Here is an 18,777-nt window from a genome sequence, read left to right as displayed (position 1 = left end):
TTTATCTAATATTTTAATTATGATAATAATATTTAGAAAGATTGTTAGGCTTTAAAATTGATTTTTTTAAATGAAAAATCAAAGTGTAAACAGTACTCAATGGAGATAAAAAATAATTTGCTCTTGTTATACCATTAAGAGAGATTTTTTTTTCATTAATATATTTAAAATATATTTATTTTTATTATAACCTATAATAAAATAATAATTTTATTTTTATATTAAGATGATCTAAATCATAAGTTAAATACAAAAACTAGTACAAACCTGAGTCATCACTTCTAACAAATATCACAAAAATTAATAAAAAAGTATCTAAGGAGTTTTAAGTTTAATTTAATACAATTTGTATTATTATTATTATTATTTTAATTTTTTTTTTAAATAATAGAAATGTTCAAAATTATTCTCTGTACTTCGTCATGCTTAAATTTCAAAAATAAAATCAATTGTCAGATAATTAATCAAACCGAAATAAGTCGCTAAAGCATTATGAATTATTCATTCGTTGTTCCGCTTATAATTCGTTTATAATTAAATTACGCCAAAATTTTAAAACAAATTGTATTTTTTCTTTTTAAATGTAGAACATTAATTTCATTTATTTTAATTTTCTAGGATCGACCTTGAAGCGTAGAAAGTTGCATAAAAACTTATTACAGAATCAATGCAGAAAATAAGCTATTTATCACTACCACAAAAATAATTAAAACAGGTAAAAAAATAAATTTGGTATTTAAATAGAATGTAAACAATATCAACTTTCATATATATATATATTTTTTTTAATTTTAAAAATTTAGAAAAATTTTATTATTATTTTTTTAGCCGATACTTTCATTGAAGCTGAACTTCTTTGCTTGGCTAACAAGCAACTTTAAAAAACTGGAATAGAGAAAGTATTGTAGTGGTTGTGTAATAGTACAAACTGATGCCCGAAGAGCCGTATCTGTAGTTTTTTTAGTAAGTACTTTTGTATATTTTCGCTAGACTTTATCCCACCTGTACGTTCGTTTGTATACACTTATATTATATATATATATATATTGCACTTTTATAAACGTAGATAAACTTCTTATCACCTTATGTTTGTTTACATTTATCGATTATAGTATAATATAATAACTTTTTATTTATGTTTTAATTACTAGTCATAAATTTCCCGTTATTTAACACGGATCTGAAGTTACCTAAGCGATTATTTTTAATTTATATTAACGTAATTTTAATGCTTGCCATCCGGAGTTGTGATAATTACGGTTGTAACACTTGTAATTTTATAAATATATGTATTGTTATTTGTATGACAATGTAAAATATTGTAGCATATTTTTGTAAATACATTTAGTAACTGTAAACATTTACAGTTGAAGAAATTCATGCAGAATTTGAGAAAGAATTGAAACGTTTGCTGGTGGCATAATAGAAAACTATACATTTCGTTAAAACGATATTTAAGTTTCTGCTTGAGGGATATTCGCTTCAATAATTAATAAATAATGAAATATTAGCGTTATATCATTCGTCTATGTCCATTTTATAACGTAACTAAATTAATTACATTCGAAAAAAATATATTTAAAAATACTTTTATGTATTAAAAATTTACATTTTATTTTATTGGCATTTAATAAATAGTTTCTTTGTATTTATTACAGAAATTAAACGAATATAAACATGAAGTGTGGAGAAATTTTTAATTGTACTCGCTGAAAATGAGCATAATTTTGATTAAAAATGAAGTCTTACTTTGTTAATTAAATTTCCTTGAGCTCATTTCTTCAAAACGTCGGTGCAGAAAATTTATAAAAATAGAATAAACAAGATCTACATATAATAATTATGCGTAAATCGTTGACTCATTCATCGTGAAGAATATAAACAAATTAAACGTATCATATTTACAGAGATTTCTAATTTACTTATAATTGGCAACTTCTAAGCATTTTCGTGATTGTCTATAGAAAAATACTGTAATGGTATTTTTTCGTATATGTGGGATGAAATGCAATAAGAATATGAATCTTTAATTAAAGCTAGATAAATAAGCGAAACTTTCGTATAGATAAAACAGCTGTATTATTGTCAAAAGTATGATAAATGTTTACCATAATTTTGTTTCGTAAGTTTTAATGTTTATCTATGTATATCTGTAACCTGAAATTGAATTTTTCACTGTCCATTAAAGCAAAAGCTTCTTTCCTACCCACTTTTACCTGGAATTTAAAGAGTTCAGTATTATGTTTATGCCAATATAAGCCGTATACATACATATATATATATATATATATAGTGTAATAATGTGTATAATATATGTATTGTGTAATATATATATATATATATTTGTTAGTGTCTGATTAATACAAAATGATAAATTTCATAGAAGCATAAAGAGAGATTTCTAATGGAAAAATGTCAGAGAAAAACAGAAAGATTCTTTAAAAGAAGAAGCAACAAGAAAATTGATTTTGTTTTTTTTATATAAACATTTCTGCAAATCATTTGATAATTAAAAAAGCAAAATATTTGCCACTTTGCCAAATATCATGCTTATTTTTCTAATCAAGTATTTTTGTTTTTCCTTCATCGACGTCTTGAAGAAAGGAGCACAAGGAAATTTAACTAAGTCTTCAATTTTAATCAAAATTATGTTTATTTTCAGCGAATGCAATTAAAGATTTCTCCACACTTCAAATATGCTTATAGTTAATAAGAATAGTAAAAACAAACTCATGTTTCTTCATGATTATCAAATAAGTCGCTTTGTCCAAGGTGTCTGTAGCGACTATAAGCAAAGCTAATACTTCTAATCTCGAATCGTTAAAGAACAAGTATGAATAAATATAGTACTAGATAATCTTAACATGAATAATTAAATGGGAAAAAATTATTTAAATAAGAAAAACTAATAATTATAAAGCTAAAACTGTATTCTACTTAAGTTTCCGAGTAAAAAATGAACCGAGAACTGTATTACTGCTACGTATTAGGCTATTATGTGATAGCGATTGATATCTAACAATTATTACTGTATTAGAGTGTATTAACATATTTTTAGAATATTGCTATACAATTTAGCATAATAAAAAGACATATTAATTAAATAGCAATCGATAGAACTGTTTTTATTCAGTTGAAAAATTTAATTACTTCTTTCCGTTGTAATGATTTGTACTAATTAAAGTTAATCAATTCATTTTTTATTCATTTGTAACTAAGGAATGAATCGTTTAACAGTGGTCGACCATATTTTAACACTATGAACATCTGTTCCAAAACAAAACAGATTAGTCACTAAAGATAATAAATACGCTGTAACCCCTCGCAGTCCATGTCTCTTTGTCATAGCACCACTGCAAACGAAGCCAACAATGTTAGGGTGCTAATGACAGGACACGTTGCGGTTGCTTTGCATTAAAATTTGTCTTTGCTAGTTACCTGGTACGAGAAGAAACGTGAAGCATCTTCCTGTCTGAAAGGTAGACAAAGATACCTTTGCATCTGAGTGCTTGTCTCAAAATCAGACAATCGTCTCTTCTGATCTATCTAAGGCGTTTAGAGCCTGTCCGCTTGTACTGTACAGTACATTGCCTTTTCATAACCACTGCTCGCAGCACCTGATCAGAACGGTGCAAACTCATAATGTCTATGATTGTGTTGTTCAGACATGCTTGGCGTTTGAACACCTCCAAACAATTAATTCATTTTCATTCATTTACAATTGATTATATTAATATGTAGTAAAATAAAAAATTTAATTATTTTATTGCAGATTCTAAAAATTCACAATGACAGCATCCGGAGATCAGACAAGGAGTTTCGACATGAATGCCGCAACCCAACCACCAATAAAAAGTTCGGAAAATAAATTTTTCAAAAATATTTTTTCATTCAGAAAACAAACAGGTAACAATACAACTCCGAATATAAACGAGAGCCAATCCGATAACGAAAAAATCGCAATGAAAGATATCAGATCGCATTGCAATTCGGAAATAATACCTAAAACAGAATTCGAGAAATTCACTCCGACCAATCAGTTGAAAAGATGTATGTCGGAAACCAATTTAACAACCGTTCCACACCGAAATGGTTCCGCAGTATTTATCATACCGATGCCAAACGAATGTGAGAAATCAGCCGCATCCATCTTAAGTATGGACTCGTGTCTCAGGGGCGATATGACTAATAGCTCGTTTACTTTAACTGCAGAGGGTCTGAGTTTAGATTCGGGTGTTTACGACTACATAGATTCGTCGACTCCACCCTATAACTTAAACGATAAAAAAGAATCCTTCGAAAGTAAGGAAGAAACGACATTCTCTTTGGCTTTTCAAGTCTTCGTGCCTTTTATCATCGCAGGAATCGGGACCTGTGGCGCTGGACTTGTCTTGGACTTATTACAAGTAAGGATAATTATTTTTGTTGAAATAAATTATTAAATTACTTTTAATTAAGCACTTTTAAATTAAAAAGTTTATTTAGTAATTGCAAAAATATTAACACTCTCTTTCCTCTATTCAAACCACACTATGTTGATATACTTGTTTAAACAATACACTCTTTGTCATTGACAAATGACGAAGTGTTTAAATTATTTTTAAACAGAAATTTAAACAATTTATTCTTCTTCAATCTTGTTGAGCAATTTTCAATAGCGCACAAGAAATATTACTTCCAGAACAATTTCTTTTTAACTTAATCAAATTATTGCGAAATGTACAGCACCGTATCATGGATCTCCTATTGTGATACATTTTTCTATCACCTATACAATAATTATTTAAATTTTAAAATGACCTACTGCATTCAAAAAGGATTTTAATTTGAGAATCTGCTAGTTATATATTTTTTTCTTTTGTGGTTTTATATAAAATTAAGAAGAGTCGTAGAGTACTCATTACAAGTTGACCGCATAATAGAATGTTTTCTTTCCTCGTGATGTATGCGATGTCAAACTGATTAATTCTTGTTTGATTTATAGGTTACTTTCGCGTCGATTTCTCTCTCTTGCTAGGAAAGTAAATCTATAAATGAAAAGTTGGTAATAAGCCAACTTATCAAAGTGAAATAAATTAAGCGCTTTCTTCATTAATAAATGGCATTTATGATTGTTCGAGACAAGTATAATTAATTTAAATAAACATTAATCGTAAAAATAAAAATATATCTTTCGTTTTCACGTATAATTTTGATTAAAGAAGAGAAATTAATTCTTATGATCTCAATTGTTTAAAAACTTCTTGAGAAACGACAGAGATAATTTGAAAAATTCCGATCTGTTGTTGATTGGATTAAAATATTATCATTGTACACTAAGATAATTGTCTTTCCATTTCTTTCCTTAATACTTTCTTTTGTTTTCACTTTTGTTTCGTAATTTATCAATGCTTATACAGGTATAAACGAATATGAAATATAAGTCAAGAGATTTTAAATTGTTTCAATTTTAAAGTCAATTTTAAATTGTTTCAATATTTCACATGTATTAAGTTATCGTCGATTGTCTTTTCAAAACACAATGCTCACATTTAAATAAAAGGTTTTTGTATCATGACAATTATACTTATTATATAATATATATATATATATATATTACCTCTTGAATTTGTTTACACTATCTATAGCTTTTTCTATCATTATTTTCTCAGAATCTATTTTTTGCCGTTACCATCCCTTGTATGTATATGTATATAATATATATAAAATAATATAATATATTTTCAAAAAACTAAGTATTTAAAATAAGGAAAATGAAACGAACCTCTATTATTTTTGTATAAATTATTGTTAAAGTGATATCTGCCAGAAATGATTATCTTAATGATTACCGAGAAGTCAAGACAGACAAAATGATTGCAAAGGTTTTAACCTTTACGATAATTTAATGTAATGAAATGACGGTAAAGGAAAACCTTCACTGTCATCTTGACCTTTATCTTATCCACACTCGTTGGTAAGAGTTACATTAAACTTTAAAGCATTTTCTGTTATTCTTCCCTACAAGTATGATAAGGATTTCGTTTATTATCCTATGTATCCATTTTGCAGCTTCTTTAATATAATTACATTACGAATTACAGTAGTAGCATTTTGTCTTATCTAAGTGATATAACCCACTTTTTGTATATTATTATATCATGATAAATATGTTATTTTCTCTACAACTAGGTCATTATTATGCGTACCAAGTTTATATAGAGAGAACTAAATTAATGTTTTCTCGTCATAATTAATCAACTGTTTAGAAATTCAGTATCATTAATGTCATTTTGGAACATTAAACATAGTTGTAATTTATTTGTTTGTTTCTATTTCAACAATTTATATAACTTTGAGAAAAGTATTTCCCCCTTATACTTAATAAATTTATAAAGTAAAATATAAATTCCATAAAAGGCATTTTATTGTTTAAACTTGATTGAGTAAAACAAGAAATGCAGTTATTGAAGAGATTTCTGTGAAATTTTATTCGAAAATTTCAGAAATTCTGTACTTAGCAGTTTTAAATTAATGTCTGTGTATGATTTATGTATATAAATGTGAAATTGTTCTAAGGTTTTAAGTTATCGACGAGGAGAGAGTAACTAGTATTGTGATGTTGAATAAAATTTCGAATAAAAATCATTAAATAAAATATCTTACATTAGTATACACAAGATTTTAAATACTCAGTAATTTTTCATAAATTTATTTGTATATAATAATTGAATTTCTATATATAAAATTAGACTATGCTGATTTAACTTTTAAGAAATTAGTGGGACTATTCTTAAATATTATGAAATTCGTAACGTTATACAGATCATATGAACACTGCTAAATGAATTTATTGTTTCTTATGGCATTTTTCTCAATAATGTGATATATTTTTCATTTTTGGCTCTTTCTACCCTACAAACAATCTACCGAATTTTTTGTTGGGCTATATTCATGCTAATTAATGATCCGAAACAAAGTAATATGGCAAGAGGTAGGCAGTTAGGCAGCCATATCTGGATAAATTTAATAATTATCTTCTTAGCCTGTAAGAGGATACCTCGTTGAGGGTCATGCCCATAATGGGGCAGGTGGTGAAGAATGGGGTCTGACATATTCAGGACTTACCGTCCATGGCATAATCAATCAGAGTGACTGAAAAATATTAACATAGTCATCCAAACAAGAAGCAAATTATACAATAATATATCTTCCTGTTACAAATAACGTGATCTAGTATTTATATTTATGACGAATTATTTTCTTTATAAAAGTATTTGTTATTAATAATCTTACAAATTAAGCAATAAAAATTAGCAGTTGTTTGCTTACAACGTAATATGATGACAAATTTAAACAAGAAATACCATTTTTATGATAAATAATTGCAAAGTGATATAGTTTGTGTTGCATTTTATGAATAATTCAGTACAGAAAACAAGCGCAACACTTAAATTTCACTAAGCACATTCTTATTAATATTCTAATTTACAAAGGAAAAAATTATATAAAATATTTTCATATATATTAAATCGCAATTACCTTTTATATTTAAAAGATTTTAATGCAATTAACCGGTTCATCAATTCAGTTCTTTTAATGTTACTTTTTAGAATGCATCTGTGCGCTTAATATTGTTCAGAATTCGAAGCAACCGTGGAAGTTAGCTTCTAGAATGAAAATAAAATAAAAGTATATAATATATTATTCTCTCTTTAATTTAAACATCAGGAATTCTATTCGAAAATTCTGAAATTCCGTGTAAAAAAATAATTTTGACGTAAATTCAAGGCCATTAGAAGAATATCCGCTAGTATTATGTACTGAAATCATTCGACGATGTCCTCATAATTTATCTTCCGGTAATTTATACACATAAAAATAAGATATCTTATATTCGATTTTAAATATATATTTATTAAAAATTTATAACTATCTAGGTAATTTATTTGGTTGCAGTGTTAATCAGGACATTTTCCATAGTGACAAAATAGGAATAAGAATTCGCTCTCTCCAAATAAAAGGCCTTTTTAAAGAACAACGAGCACAGGCCTTCTCTTCTTCTCTAATTAGTCCCTTTACTACATAAGCAAAAAGTTAATTATGTTAACTTTTCTTCAATGTTTCTCGAAGTATAAGAAAATCAGCTTGTGCGTATCATCACATCCAAATAATCTTGAACATACCCTTAATTTCTCGTCCGTAGAAATTTCTATAGTATTATCGTATTAATGATTTATCATTATATTTATTGACATATTTTCTTTGTGTTCACCAAGGCATCACCAAGAATTTTCCTTAAAATCGACATATTGTTATAAAAGTGACTAACAAATACATGTCTAAATCTGTGATTTCCAATCGTTTTTCAAGCCGGCACGTCATCTGGTTTACTTAGATGTGTATGGCACACCTAATACACTTTATTTAATTTACAAGTTGAAGTATTATTGGATACAGGGGAATCTTGCGACATTGGTTTGTTGCGAAATTCTGAAAGTCATGAAAGATAGATTGGGGGCAGTGCCGGCCCGAGGCAAGTTTTAAGATGGAGCGAGATCCTTTTATGGCGCCCCTTGGTTGCCCCTAATTTATACCCTTTAATTTTCTTTACCACTGAGGTGCCCACTGGGATTTAGCGCCTGGAGCGGCTGCTCCGTTTGCCCTATGGTAGGGCCGGCTCTGATTGGGGGAACACTGGTCTGGACAATATTCTCTCTCTCCTCTACCGTAACAACACATTTTCTCTTAAAGAAAGAAGTAAATTTAGGTAGTAGGAAAAGTATAGCCATCGATACACCTGCATTTTTACCTTGATAGATAATGTTTATGAACGTGATTTGCTATCAACGTAATTGCAATAACATTATTTTGAAATACAGTGTACCGTTTTCTATTTAGTGTCATTATATAATAATCCCCGTTAAATTATAAAAAAATATAAAATTTTATCTTTAATTTTATCTATAGAATTTAGTAATATTTCTCATAAAAAGTAGAACAACTTATATATTGATAAAATAATTTCTACTTATTTTTTAATGTTTTTAAATACATCAGATAGTCGAATTACATTCTAAATTTGGATTATTTTATGTGACAATTGCGTTTTTATTAGCCTATATGTAATTTATGGGCTTCTTAGAAAATTAATTAATATATTTATTATTTTTAAACTCTTCTTCTGTGGGCATTAAGAGGGCTTTTTAACCATCTCAGGCCTGGGCCAGGCACACAATAGAGGCATCAGGATGGAAAGGATGGAGCCCAAGATATCAGGAATAGACCACCCCGAAAACTTTCTGGGTTTTTCAAACTCCCGGGTTACAGATGCCTTTATAAAGTTTAAAAATTTTATCATTTCGATAATAAAATTATTTACTTCACAAATGCATATAGTCAAAAATCTCTGAACAACGGCCCCTGACGGGAATATTAAAAAGTAACAAAATGACTGGCGTTTAAAGATGGCCTTTATTGGAGATTCGACTGTATATATATTTATATATAATGCACTTATAGTGTGTCAAAAGTCAGTTAATCAATTGACAGTATTGTAAGAACGATTAAAACAATTTTTTTACTGCTGCACGTTTTTATTCGCGATTCAGTATATTCATTGGAAGTGACTTTTGGGTATATATAAAGTATACAGTACTTTACCTATTACATTATATAAAGAATACAGTACAGTACTTAGACCTATATAAAGTACTGTATAGGAAATCATGAAGAAAGTTAAATCCCCGTTACAAATTATACATTTAAACAGGAAAAAGTTTTGAAAAGCGTATCCAATGAATATTATATACATATAAATTAAAATAATTAGTGAATTGATTAAATATTATTATGTAATTTTATTTGAACCTTATATTTATCTTACTTTACTTATATTTATTTTGACAGCATTGGTATGTTTTTCGTGAAGTGAGTGAATTATTTATAGTTGTACCCGCCTTGTTAGGTTTAAAAGGTAATTTAGAGATGACTTTAGCTTCTCGATTGTCCACTCAAGTAAGTGCTACTCAAATTTTCACAATGTTATTTATCAAAAATACAAGTTTTTTAAATAATTATTTTCATATTTATTTAGGCCAATATAGGTAATTTAAATACTGTGAAAGATGCACTGACGATGGGTTGGGGCAATATGGCATTGAAGTTGGTAAGATCAACTTTTCTCAATGTAACATTATTAAGAATATAGAAATAAATTATTCTAACTTTTTCTCTAAACAGTAGAATAGATTAAACAATTAACACCACGTTTTTCATTATGTAAAAATAATTAATTAAGAATATGTAATAAAATGCGCCCTCTTTCTTTACTGAAGCGTGAACAAAAATTGATTTTATTGCTGGAGAATTCACATTGATGATCGTTCGATTTTAGTAAACATAATAAATTTCTTTATTTAATAACGTTTATGCTAAGTTACTATAATTTTAAAATGGAAGAAATACAAACGTATTGTTATTAATTGACATATATTTTTAATAGGCACAAGCCACAGTTATGGGTTTTATTGCGACGGCATTTGCTGTTGTTATGGATACAATTAATGCGGGATCTTTTGACTATCAACACGCTTTGTTAATCGGTTGCAGTAGCATCTCGACAGCGGCCATTACTACGATTGGATTAGGTAAGAATGGATTATAGTTAGGTTTGATTATAAATGATCATTTCAAATTTTCTATTGAAATTGTGTTTAATTACCTGTTCAAACATTCGAATTTTCCAGGTACAATTACTACAACAGTGGTTTTTTTATCTCATCGCTGCAAAATTAATCCCGACAACATCGCAACGCCTGTTGCTGCTTCTCTGGGAGATATCACTACTTTAGGAATTTTGGCACTTATTGCTAGAGAACTTTACCTTACTCCAGGTAATTGTTAATGTCCATGTTTGTTACTCATAACTCCGAATTATTAGCTAATACAAGATGTTCTAAGTTTTTTAGTGTTTATCCTATTTACTTCTTCACTTTTATTCGTGCAACAAGTTCCCTACTTTTCTTAATTTTTACGTTTAAAATTATAAAAATTATCCTAAAAATTACCATTTTTTGGGAGATTCATATATATTTAAATCATAATTATTAAGAATCCTTGTAAATTAATTTGTCTTTAGAGAAATCCGAAAGTAAATTTTTCTTATTTTATTATTTTTTACTCATTTAATATGTATTTTGTTATTGTAGACAATATTGTCATTCCGGCTACTGTGATGGGAATTTTAATCTTTTTGGTACCTGTTTGGATCTATTTTGCCAAGAAAAATATTTACACCAGACAGTTGATTTTAACTGGATGGCTTCCCGTCATTGCTGCTGTCGCCATTACCAGGTATACGATTATTTCATTACAAAGTGCTCTAAATAATTTAACATTTCTGAGATTTGAATAATTAAAATACAATTATTTGCGTTTATAAAGGGTGGCTCAAAAGTCGGTTAATCATTATAAACTCTACATTTTTTGCATTATTGTAATATTTTATTATTAACAAACTTTGCAAAAATTGTTCTAAACGAGATATTTCTTCGTTCTATACACAAATTATAATTCTTTGACCTACTTGCTCGAATTGTTGACCTTCTTGAACAAATCCTTGAATTGCTTGTAATAAACGAGGTTAACTCAGTTTTGGGTCCGCCTGAAAATTGACTTCGTAATTATTTTTTATTTTTCTGTTAAAAAACAAAATAATAATAATTTGAATGAACAATTTCATAGGAAAACAGAACAAACACTACTACAAATCCATAAAAAGTCAGACTCTTCCTCGTAAAAGAGGGAGAACAAGGCCTTATAGATACAGTATTTTAAACCTTCATTACAAACAAAAACAGACGCTGCTAGAGATTTTCTGCAGAAAACAAGAATCATTACAATTACATAAAGCGGTAACTCTTTCGTGCAGACAAAAACAATAACCATTAAACTTACACAACAATGACCTGGATCTAATACAATATACAAAATGCACAAACACCACAAAAAAGTGTTGGGCTCAGGACTTTCACGGTAGGTACTGTACCTAAAGATCTCAGTCAGGATCCTATTGACAGAACTGCGTGAAAATAATGACTAACACATGAAGGTACATAAGAGTTTTGTGATTTTCATACAACACCAGGTCATGAAACTACAGAAAGCACGTCTTAAAAGACACACACTTTATAAGAAATGCCATATCATGCACGAGACTATACAACAGATCACATCGGTCGTTTAACACAGACTAATTACTTACAAACTGACTAAAAACCAAATAGCAAATGCAATACGTCAAAAGCTTTCACAAAACATAAACTACTACACACACCTATAAAGTACTGTATAGGAAATCATGAAGAAAGTTAAATCCCCGTTACAAATTATACATTTAAACAGGAAAAAGTTTTGAAAAGCGTATCCAATGAATATTATATACATATAAATTAAAATAATTAGTGAATTGATTAAATATTATTATGTAATTTTATTTGAACCTTATATTTATCTTACTTTACTTATATTTATTTTGACAGCATTGGTATGTTTTTCGTGAAGTGAGTGAATTATTTATAGTTGTACCCGCCTTGTTAGGTTTAAAAGGTAATTTAGAGATGACTTTAGCTTCTCGATTGTCCACTCAAGTAAGTGCTACTCAAATTTTCACAATGTTATTTATCAAAAATACAAGTTTTTTAAATAATTATTTTCATATTTATTTAGGCCAATATAGGTAATTTAAATACTGTGAAAGATGCACTGACGATGGGTTGGGGCAATATGGCATTGAAGTTGGTAAGATCAACTTTTCTCAATGTAACATTATTAAGAATATAGAAATAAATTATTCTAACTTTTTCTCTAAACAGTAGAATAGATTAAACAATTAACACCACGTTTTTCATTATGTAAAAATAATTAATTAAGAATATGTAATAAAATGCGCCCTCTTTCTTTACTGAAGCGTGAACAAAAATTGATTTTATTGCTGGAGAATTCACATTGATGATCGTTCGATTTTAGTAAACATAATAAATTTCTTTATTTAATAACGTTTATGCTAAGTTACTATAATTTTAAAATGGAAGAAATACAAACGTATTGTTATTAATTGACATATATTTTTAATAGGCACAAGCCACAGTTATGGGTTTTATTGCGACGGCATTTGCTGTTGTTATGGATACAATTAATGCGGGATCTTTTGACTATCAACACGCTTTGTTAATCGGTTGCAGTAGCATCTCGACAGCGGCCATTACTACGATTGGATTAGGTAAGAATGGATTATAGTTAGGTTTGATTATAAATGATCATTTCAAATTTTCTATTGAAATTGTGTTTAATTACCTGTTCAAACATTCGAATTTTCCAGGTACAATTACTACAACAGTGGTTTTTTTATCTCATCGCTGCAAAATTAATCCCGACAACATCGCAACGCCTGTTGCTGCTTCTCTGGGAGATATCACTACTTTAGGAATTTTGGCACTTATTGCTAGAGAACTTTACCTTACTCCAGGTAATTGTTAATGTCCATGTTTGTTACTCATAACTCCGAATTATTAGCTAATACAAGATGTTCTAAGTTTTTTAGTGTTTATCCTATTTACTTCTTCACTTTTATTCGTGCAACAAGTTCCCTACTTTTCTTAATTTTTACGTTTAAAATTATAAAAATTATCCTAAAAATTACCATTTTTTGGGAGATTCATATATATTTAAATCATAATTATTAAGAATCCTTGTAAATTAATTTGTCTTTAGAGAAATCCGAAAGTAAATTTTTCTTATTTTATTATTTTTTACTCATTTAATATGTATTTTGTTATTGTAGACAATATTCTCATTCCGGCTACTGTGATGGGAATTTTAATCTTTTTGGTACCTGTTTGGATCTATTTTGCCAAGAAAAATATTTACACCAGACAGTTGATTTTAACTGGATGGCTTCCCGTCATTGCTGCTGTCGCCATTACCAGGTATACGATTATTTCATTACAAAGTGCTCTAAATAATTTAACATTTCTGAGATTTGAATAATTAAAATACAATTATTTGCGTTTATAAAGGGTGGCTCAAAAGTCGGTTAATCATTATAAACTCTACATTTTTTGCATTATTGTAATATTTTATTATTAACAAACTTTGCAAAAATTGTTCTAAACGAGATATTTCTTCGTTCTATACACAAATTATAATTCTTTGACCTACTTGCTCGAATTGTTGACCTTCTTGAACAAATCCTTGAATTGCTTGTAATAAACGAGGTTAACTCAGTTTTGGGTCCGCCTGAAAATTGACTTCGTAATTATTTTTTATTTTTCTGTTAAAAAACAAAATAATAATAATTTGAATGAACAATTTCATAGGAAAACAGAACAAACACTACTACAAATCCATAAAAAGTCAGACTCTTCCTCGTAAAAGAGGGAGAACAAGGCCTTATAGATACAGTATTTTAAACCTTCATTACAAACAAAAACAGACGCTGCTAGAGATTTTCTGCAGAAAACAAGAAACATTACAATTACATAAAGCGGTAACTCTTTCGTGCAGACAAAAACAATAACCATTAAACTTACACAACAATGACCTGGATCTAATACAATATACAAAATGCACAAACACCACAAAAAAGTGTTGGGCTCAGGACTTTCACGGTAGGTACTGTACCTAAAGATCTCAGTCAGGATCCTATTGACAGAACTGCGTGAAAATAATGACTAACACATGAAGGTACATAAGAGTTTTGTGATTTTCATACAACACCAGGTCATGAAACTACAGAAAGCACGTCTTAAAAGACACACACTTTATAAGAAATGCCATATCATGCACGAGACTATACAACAGATCACATCGGTCGTTTAACACAGACTAATTACTTACAAACTGACTAAAAACCAAATAGCAAATGCAATACGTCAAAAGCTTTCACAAAACATAAACTACTACACACACCTAGAAATCATACTACAAATACACACCTGATGATAGAAAATAACACACAAAATATATAGGGCTATGACCAAACCATAACCACGGACAAAACAATATATCACAGCAGACCAGACATAGTCTGCTATGCCAAACAAGAACATCAAACAAAACAAAATCGCATACATCATAGACATAACTTCTCCAAACACTGGCAACATACAAATTACAAACGCTGAAAAAATTAGTAAATACTCAGAACTCGCTCACGAAATAGTGTCTATGGAGAATGGATAAGATACTTATTGTGCCAATAGTCCTTTCTTGAACAGGCGTCTTACCACATACAAAAGTCTCAAAACATCAGAGCTTTACAACAGCAAATATATCACACTTAGTCATATGTCTTCAGTTTGGTCTGGCATAACACTAGGCACAGGTACAGTACATACGCCATGTAGGAAACACAATAATAATAATAATTTTATAGCTTTCTTATTGCATTTTTATGAAAATTAATTAAATATTTGTCTTAGCCCCAATTCAAACAGTGGTGATCTTAAATTGATTTAATTAATAACATCTGATTTATTGCAACAGAATGTTTATTGATTGAGCCGATTGCATTGGGTACTTTCTAAAAACATCTGTATGACTGATAACTAATTTTCTTTATTTAGTGCCGGTGGTTACATTTTAGAAATCGCTGTAAAGAATTACGAAGGAATGGCCGTCTTTCAACCCGTCATAAATGGTTCGATCTTTTCTTCTAACTTCTTCGCAAAAAATATCATAATTTAGTATTTTATATACGATTATATTTGGCATTTTAGGAGTGGGTGGTAATTTAGTCGCCGTTCAAGCTAGTCGAATCGCTACTTACTTTCACCAAAGATCCAAACTAGGAACAATGCCTAGTAGTAGTAGTAAATTATGTATATCTCCTTGTACAGCATTCTTCGGAAAACGTGAGTTCTACATTTCCTCTACTCATAATTGTTGCCTTTTATATTATGTCTAACATTTTCACTTTCAGAATGCTTTTAAAATGATATATAACATTCGAATTGTATTTTCAGATGATCATTCACGCACAGCTAAAATTCTCATGTTAATGGTGATTCCCGGACATTTGATATTTTCTTACAGTATTCATTTAATTAAACGTGGCCAAACCAGCCTCACACCCGTTTTTCTACCTATTTATTTGGTAGCCACTCTTTTACAGGTATTTTCATAAATTCCTATTCTCGTAATTGTTTAGTTAAAACCGTGTTTTTAACAAAATTTCTTTTACATCAGGTGGCGATTTTATTGTACATTGCTCACATAATGATCCACGTGATGTGGAGGTGGAAGATCGATCCGGATAATTCGGCAATTCCGCTTTTAACCGCATTAGGGGATCTTCTTGGAACAGGTCTTTTAGCCACTGCATTTTATTTTTATACCCAAATTGATAATGACGCTGTTGTTTTGACTACTCTATCACCGACTGACATTCCCATGAATATCACAGCATCTGATATTTTCTAATTCTACGAACATAAATAAACATGTTATTATATAAAATTTACATTTTTTAATTTATTTACACGGCGTTATATTAATTTGAATCGTTTCTTTAAAGAAAGTTTAGCGGCCATTATTTGTAAAAATCTATTGTTTTATTTCTCAAAAATTCACAAATTCCGCTGTATATAATGCTGTTTAATCTTTTAGATTTTTATGATTAAATAAAATATTTCTACTTTATTATAAAAGTCTAGAATAGACATTGAGCCTTTTTAAATACAATTCTACATGATAGATTTATGTACCATTGTACGTAATTTCTTTTTTTACTTTAACAAACTCTAAATAGTTTGATTAAATAAATAAGTATGGTGAGTCACACTATATTTATTTATTGTATTATTTTACTTTATTATAAAAGAAGGGTCGATGAAAGGTCGAGGAATCCTTGAAGGGATCGACATTCAAAAAAAGTTAGGGAACCCCTAAATAAATACGCTATACCTCGGTTGATCTAGAGCAGACAGAAATATCGATATATTTATACTTGTACGCTAAACATATTGTAATAGAGTAAAATCTCTATATCATGCTACAGATCTATATTTGATATAGACGGTTCGGTCGGTGTATATCGCGTAACATATCCAAGATGTGCCATGATGGGAAAACTTACCCTTAAATATGGAGTTGAATAAACTAACCTTAACAGTAAAATTGTTAAGGTTGGAGGTTATTCTTGTTTTTATAACATTTGATGTTATTATTTAAATGGAAATAATGTAATAAATTCCCAAACTGTAAACTTTTGAGGAGTTCGGTATCTGAACTCCTCAAAGGTTTGGATCGTTTTTAGTATTTCATTAACCTCAATAGAACTCTAAGTGACTTCTCTTAATATATTTTAATATGTGTAATGTTTATAGGCAACTCTCAGGTTTTCGGACATTAGACTTTTGTACAAATTCTTGGGGCTGCATTTAATCTTATAAACAATGCTATGAAGATAAAAAGGCCGTCTAGTTTTTCAAAAATAAAACTGTTGTGCATCTGGTATTAATGGAACCAAAGGAATACGTTACAAAATTCGATGTCCTCTGTCCCCAAGAAGAGATCATAAATGATCGGTCCGATCAATTACACAATCGTTAATTTAAAACAAATTAATCGTTGTAATCGCTAGATGGCGCCAGCATTATTTCTAGAACAAAATTTGTCTAACTTAATCACTTTTTTGTTTTCGTTTTTTAATTTGTCGATCAGAAGAATCTAAATAACTGTGTGACAGGATTTTTCTACGGTATTACATGCATTATATGTTTACAAATAATGCAAAATATTTCTCACTTTATTTATGATTTTAAAACTTCATCGAGTTTGCAAACACTTATAGAATTTAAAAATTATACAGGGACAGATTTGGGGGTGCGCAAGGAGTAGCTGCACCCTCTTATGGGAGTTTTTCACCAGTAAAGCCGGTAAGTTTTGTAGGGCATACAGGTTTCTTTCAGCATTTCCAAAAATTTAAGTATTCGTATATACAGTACGACTACCAAGTTCATAATGGGTGAAACAGGAATTCGGATCAACTTTCCCATATAAAATTCCCAGCTTCCCCAAAGTTTGGTTTACCCAACTCTGAGGAATTCGAACCTGAATTTCCCGAGCTGCAGAATGTATTTATTGCCTTTATCGAATCCGGGTCAGCCAGATATATTATGCATGAACTGTTGAACCCGATAGATCAGGCTCGCTACTCATTCTTCTTGGCTATCGTTTCCATTATAAGTTTGGCCAAGCCCACTATAGGCATAGAAAAGCCCTCTCTTAATGGAATGAGTTAAATATATAAATTATATAATCTTATTAACATAATTCTTCTATGAAATTTGAATTAGTATATTGTCGGCACTTTAGAAAACATTAATTTTAAAAACAAAATAAATATTCAATAAATAATTATTGAGTTTATCAATAAAGAAATTGATTTTAATCATTACGTTAATTAAATAATAGTCATTTGTATGCATTAGATAATACTCAACATCGATAATACATACAGTTATGAAAGCATTAATATAAATACACTCTATCATAGATAAGAAACGGGTTTTTATTGCATTTATCATTTGTAAATGTTTGTTTTTTGAGATGTAACTGCCACGAAAGTGAAGAAAATGCTGGAAAGTAACCACCGTCTCTTCGCAATATATAACATTGATGTTGAAGAAAGAAGATAAACGGAAGTACAGGAAGATAAACAACGAGATTTCTCTTATTTATTATTGTTAAAGTACAATAATTTTTCGAGATTAATCTTTGTGGATAAGATATGAC

The 18,777-nt window shown here is 29.1% G+C and overlaps 1 protein-coding gene across 1 annotated transcript in view; it reads left to right on the top strand.

Moving 5' to 3' along the window:
• The window catches only part of LOC111640139 (solute carrier family 41 member 1-like), a 17,732-nt gene extending 1,235 nt beyond the window's left edge, over positions 1–16,497 (top strand). Inside the window, exons 2-13 of the mRNA XM_023386136.1 lie at positions 619–715; positions 829–963; positions 3,773–4,406; positions 9,889–9,996; positions 10,076–10,147; positions 10,484–10,628; positions 10,728–10,874; positions 11,190–11,334; positions 15,606–15,679; positions 15,759–15,893; positions 16,005–16,153; positions 16,228–16,497. Coding sequence (XP_023241904.1) covers positions 3,789–4,406; positions 9,889–9,996; positions 10,076–10,147; positions 10,484–10,628; positions 10,728–10,874; positions 11,190–11,334; positions 15,606–15,679; positions 15,759–15,893; positions 16,005–16,153; positions 16,228–16,461 — 1,827 coding nt within the window. The 5' untranslated portion in view covers positions 619–715; positions 829–963; positions 3,773–3,788 and the 3' untranslated portion in view covers positions 16,462–16,497. The remainder of the gene's footprint in view (positions 1–618; positions 716–828; positions 964–3,772; positions 4,407–9,888; positions 9,997–10,075; positions 10,148–10,483; positions 10,629–10,727; positions 10,875–11,189; positions 11,335–15,605; positions 15,680–15,758; positions 15,894–16,004; positions 16,154–16,227) is intronic.
• The last annotated feature ends 2,280 nt before the right edge of the window (positions 16,498–18,777 follow it).

This window comes from Centruroides sculpturatus, unplaced genomic scaffold, assembly GCF_000671375.1.
Source record: "Centruroides sculpturatus isolate CEXI.00-Female unplaced genomic scaffold, Cexi_2.0 scaffold1392, whole genome shotgun sequence".
Classification (NCBI taxonomy): Eukaryota; Metazoa; Arthropoda; class Arachnida; order Scorpiones; family Buthidae; genus Centruroides; species Centruroides sculpturatus.
The sequence above is the reverse complement of the archived record's forward strand: the minus strand, read 5'-3'. Positions and strand labels throughout refer to the sequence as shown.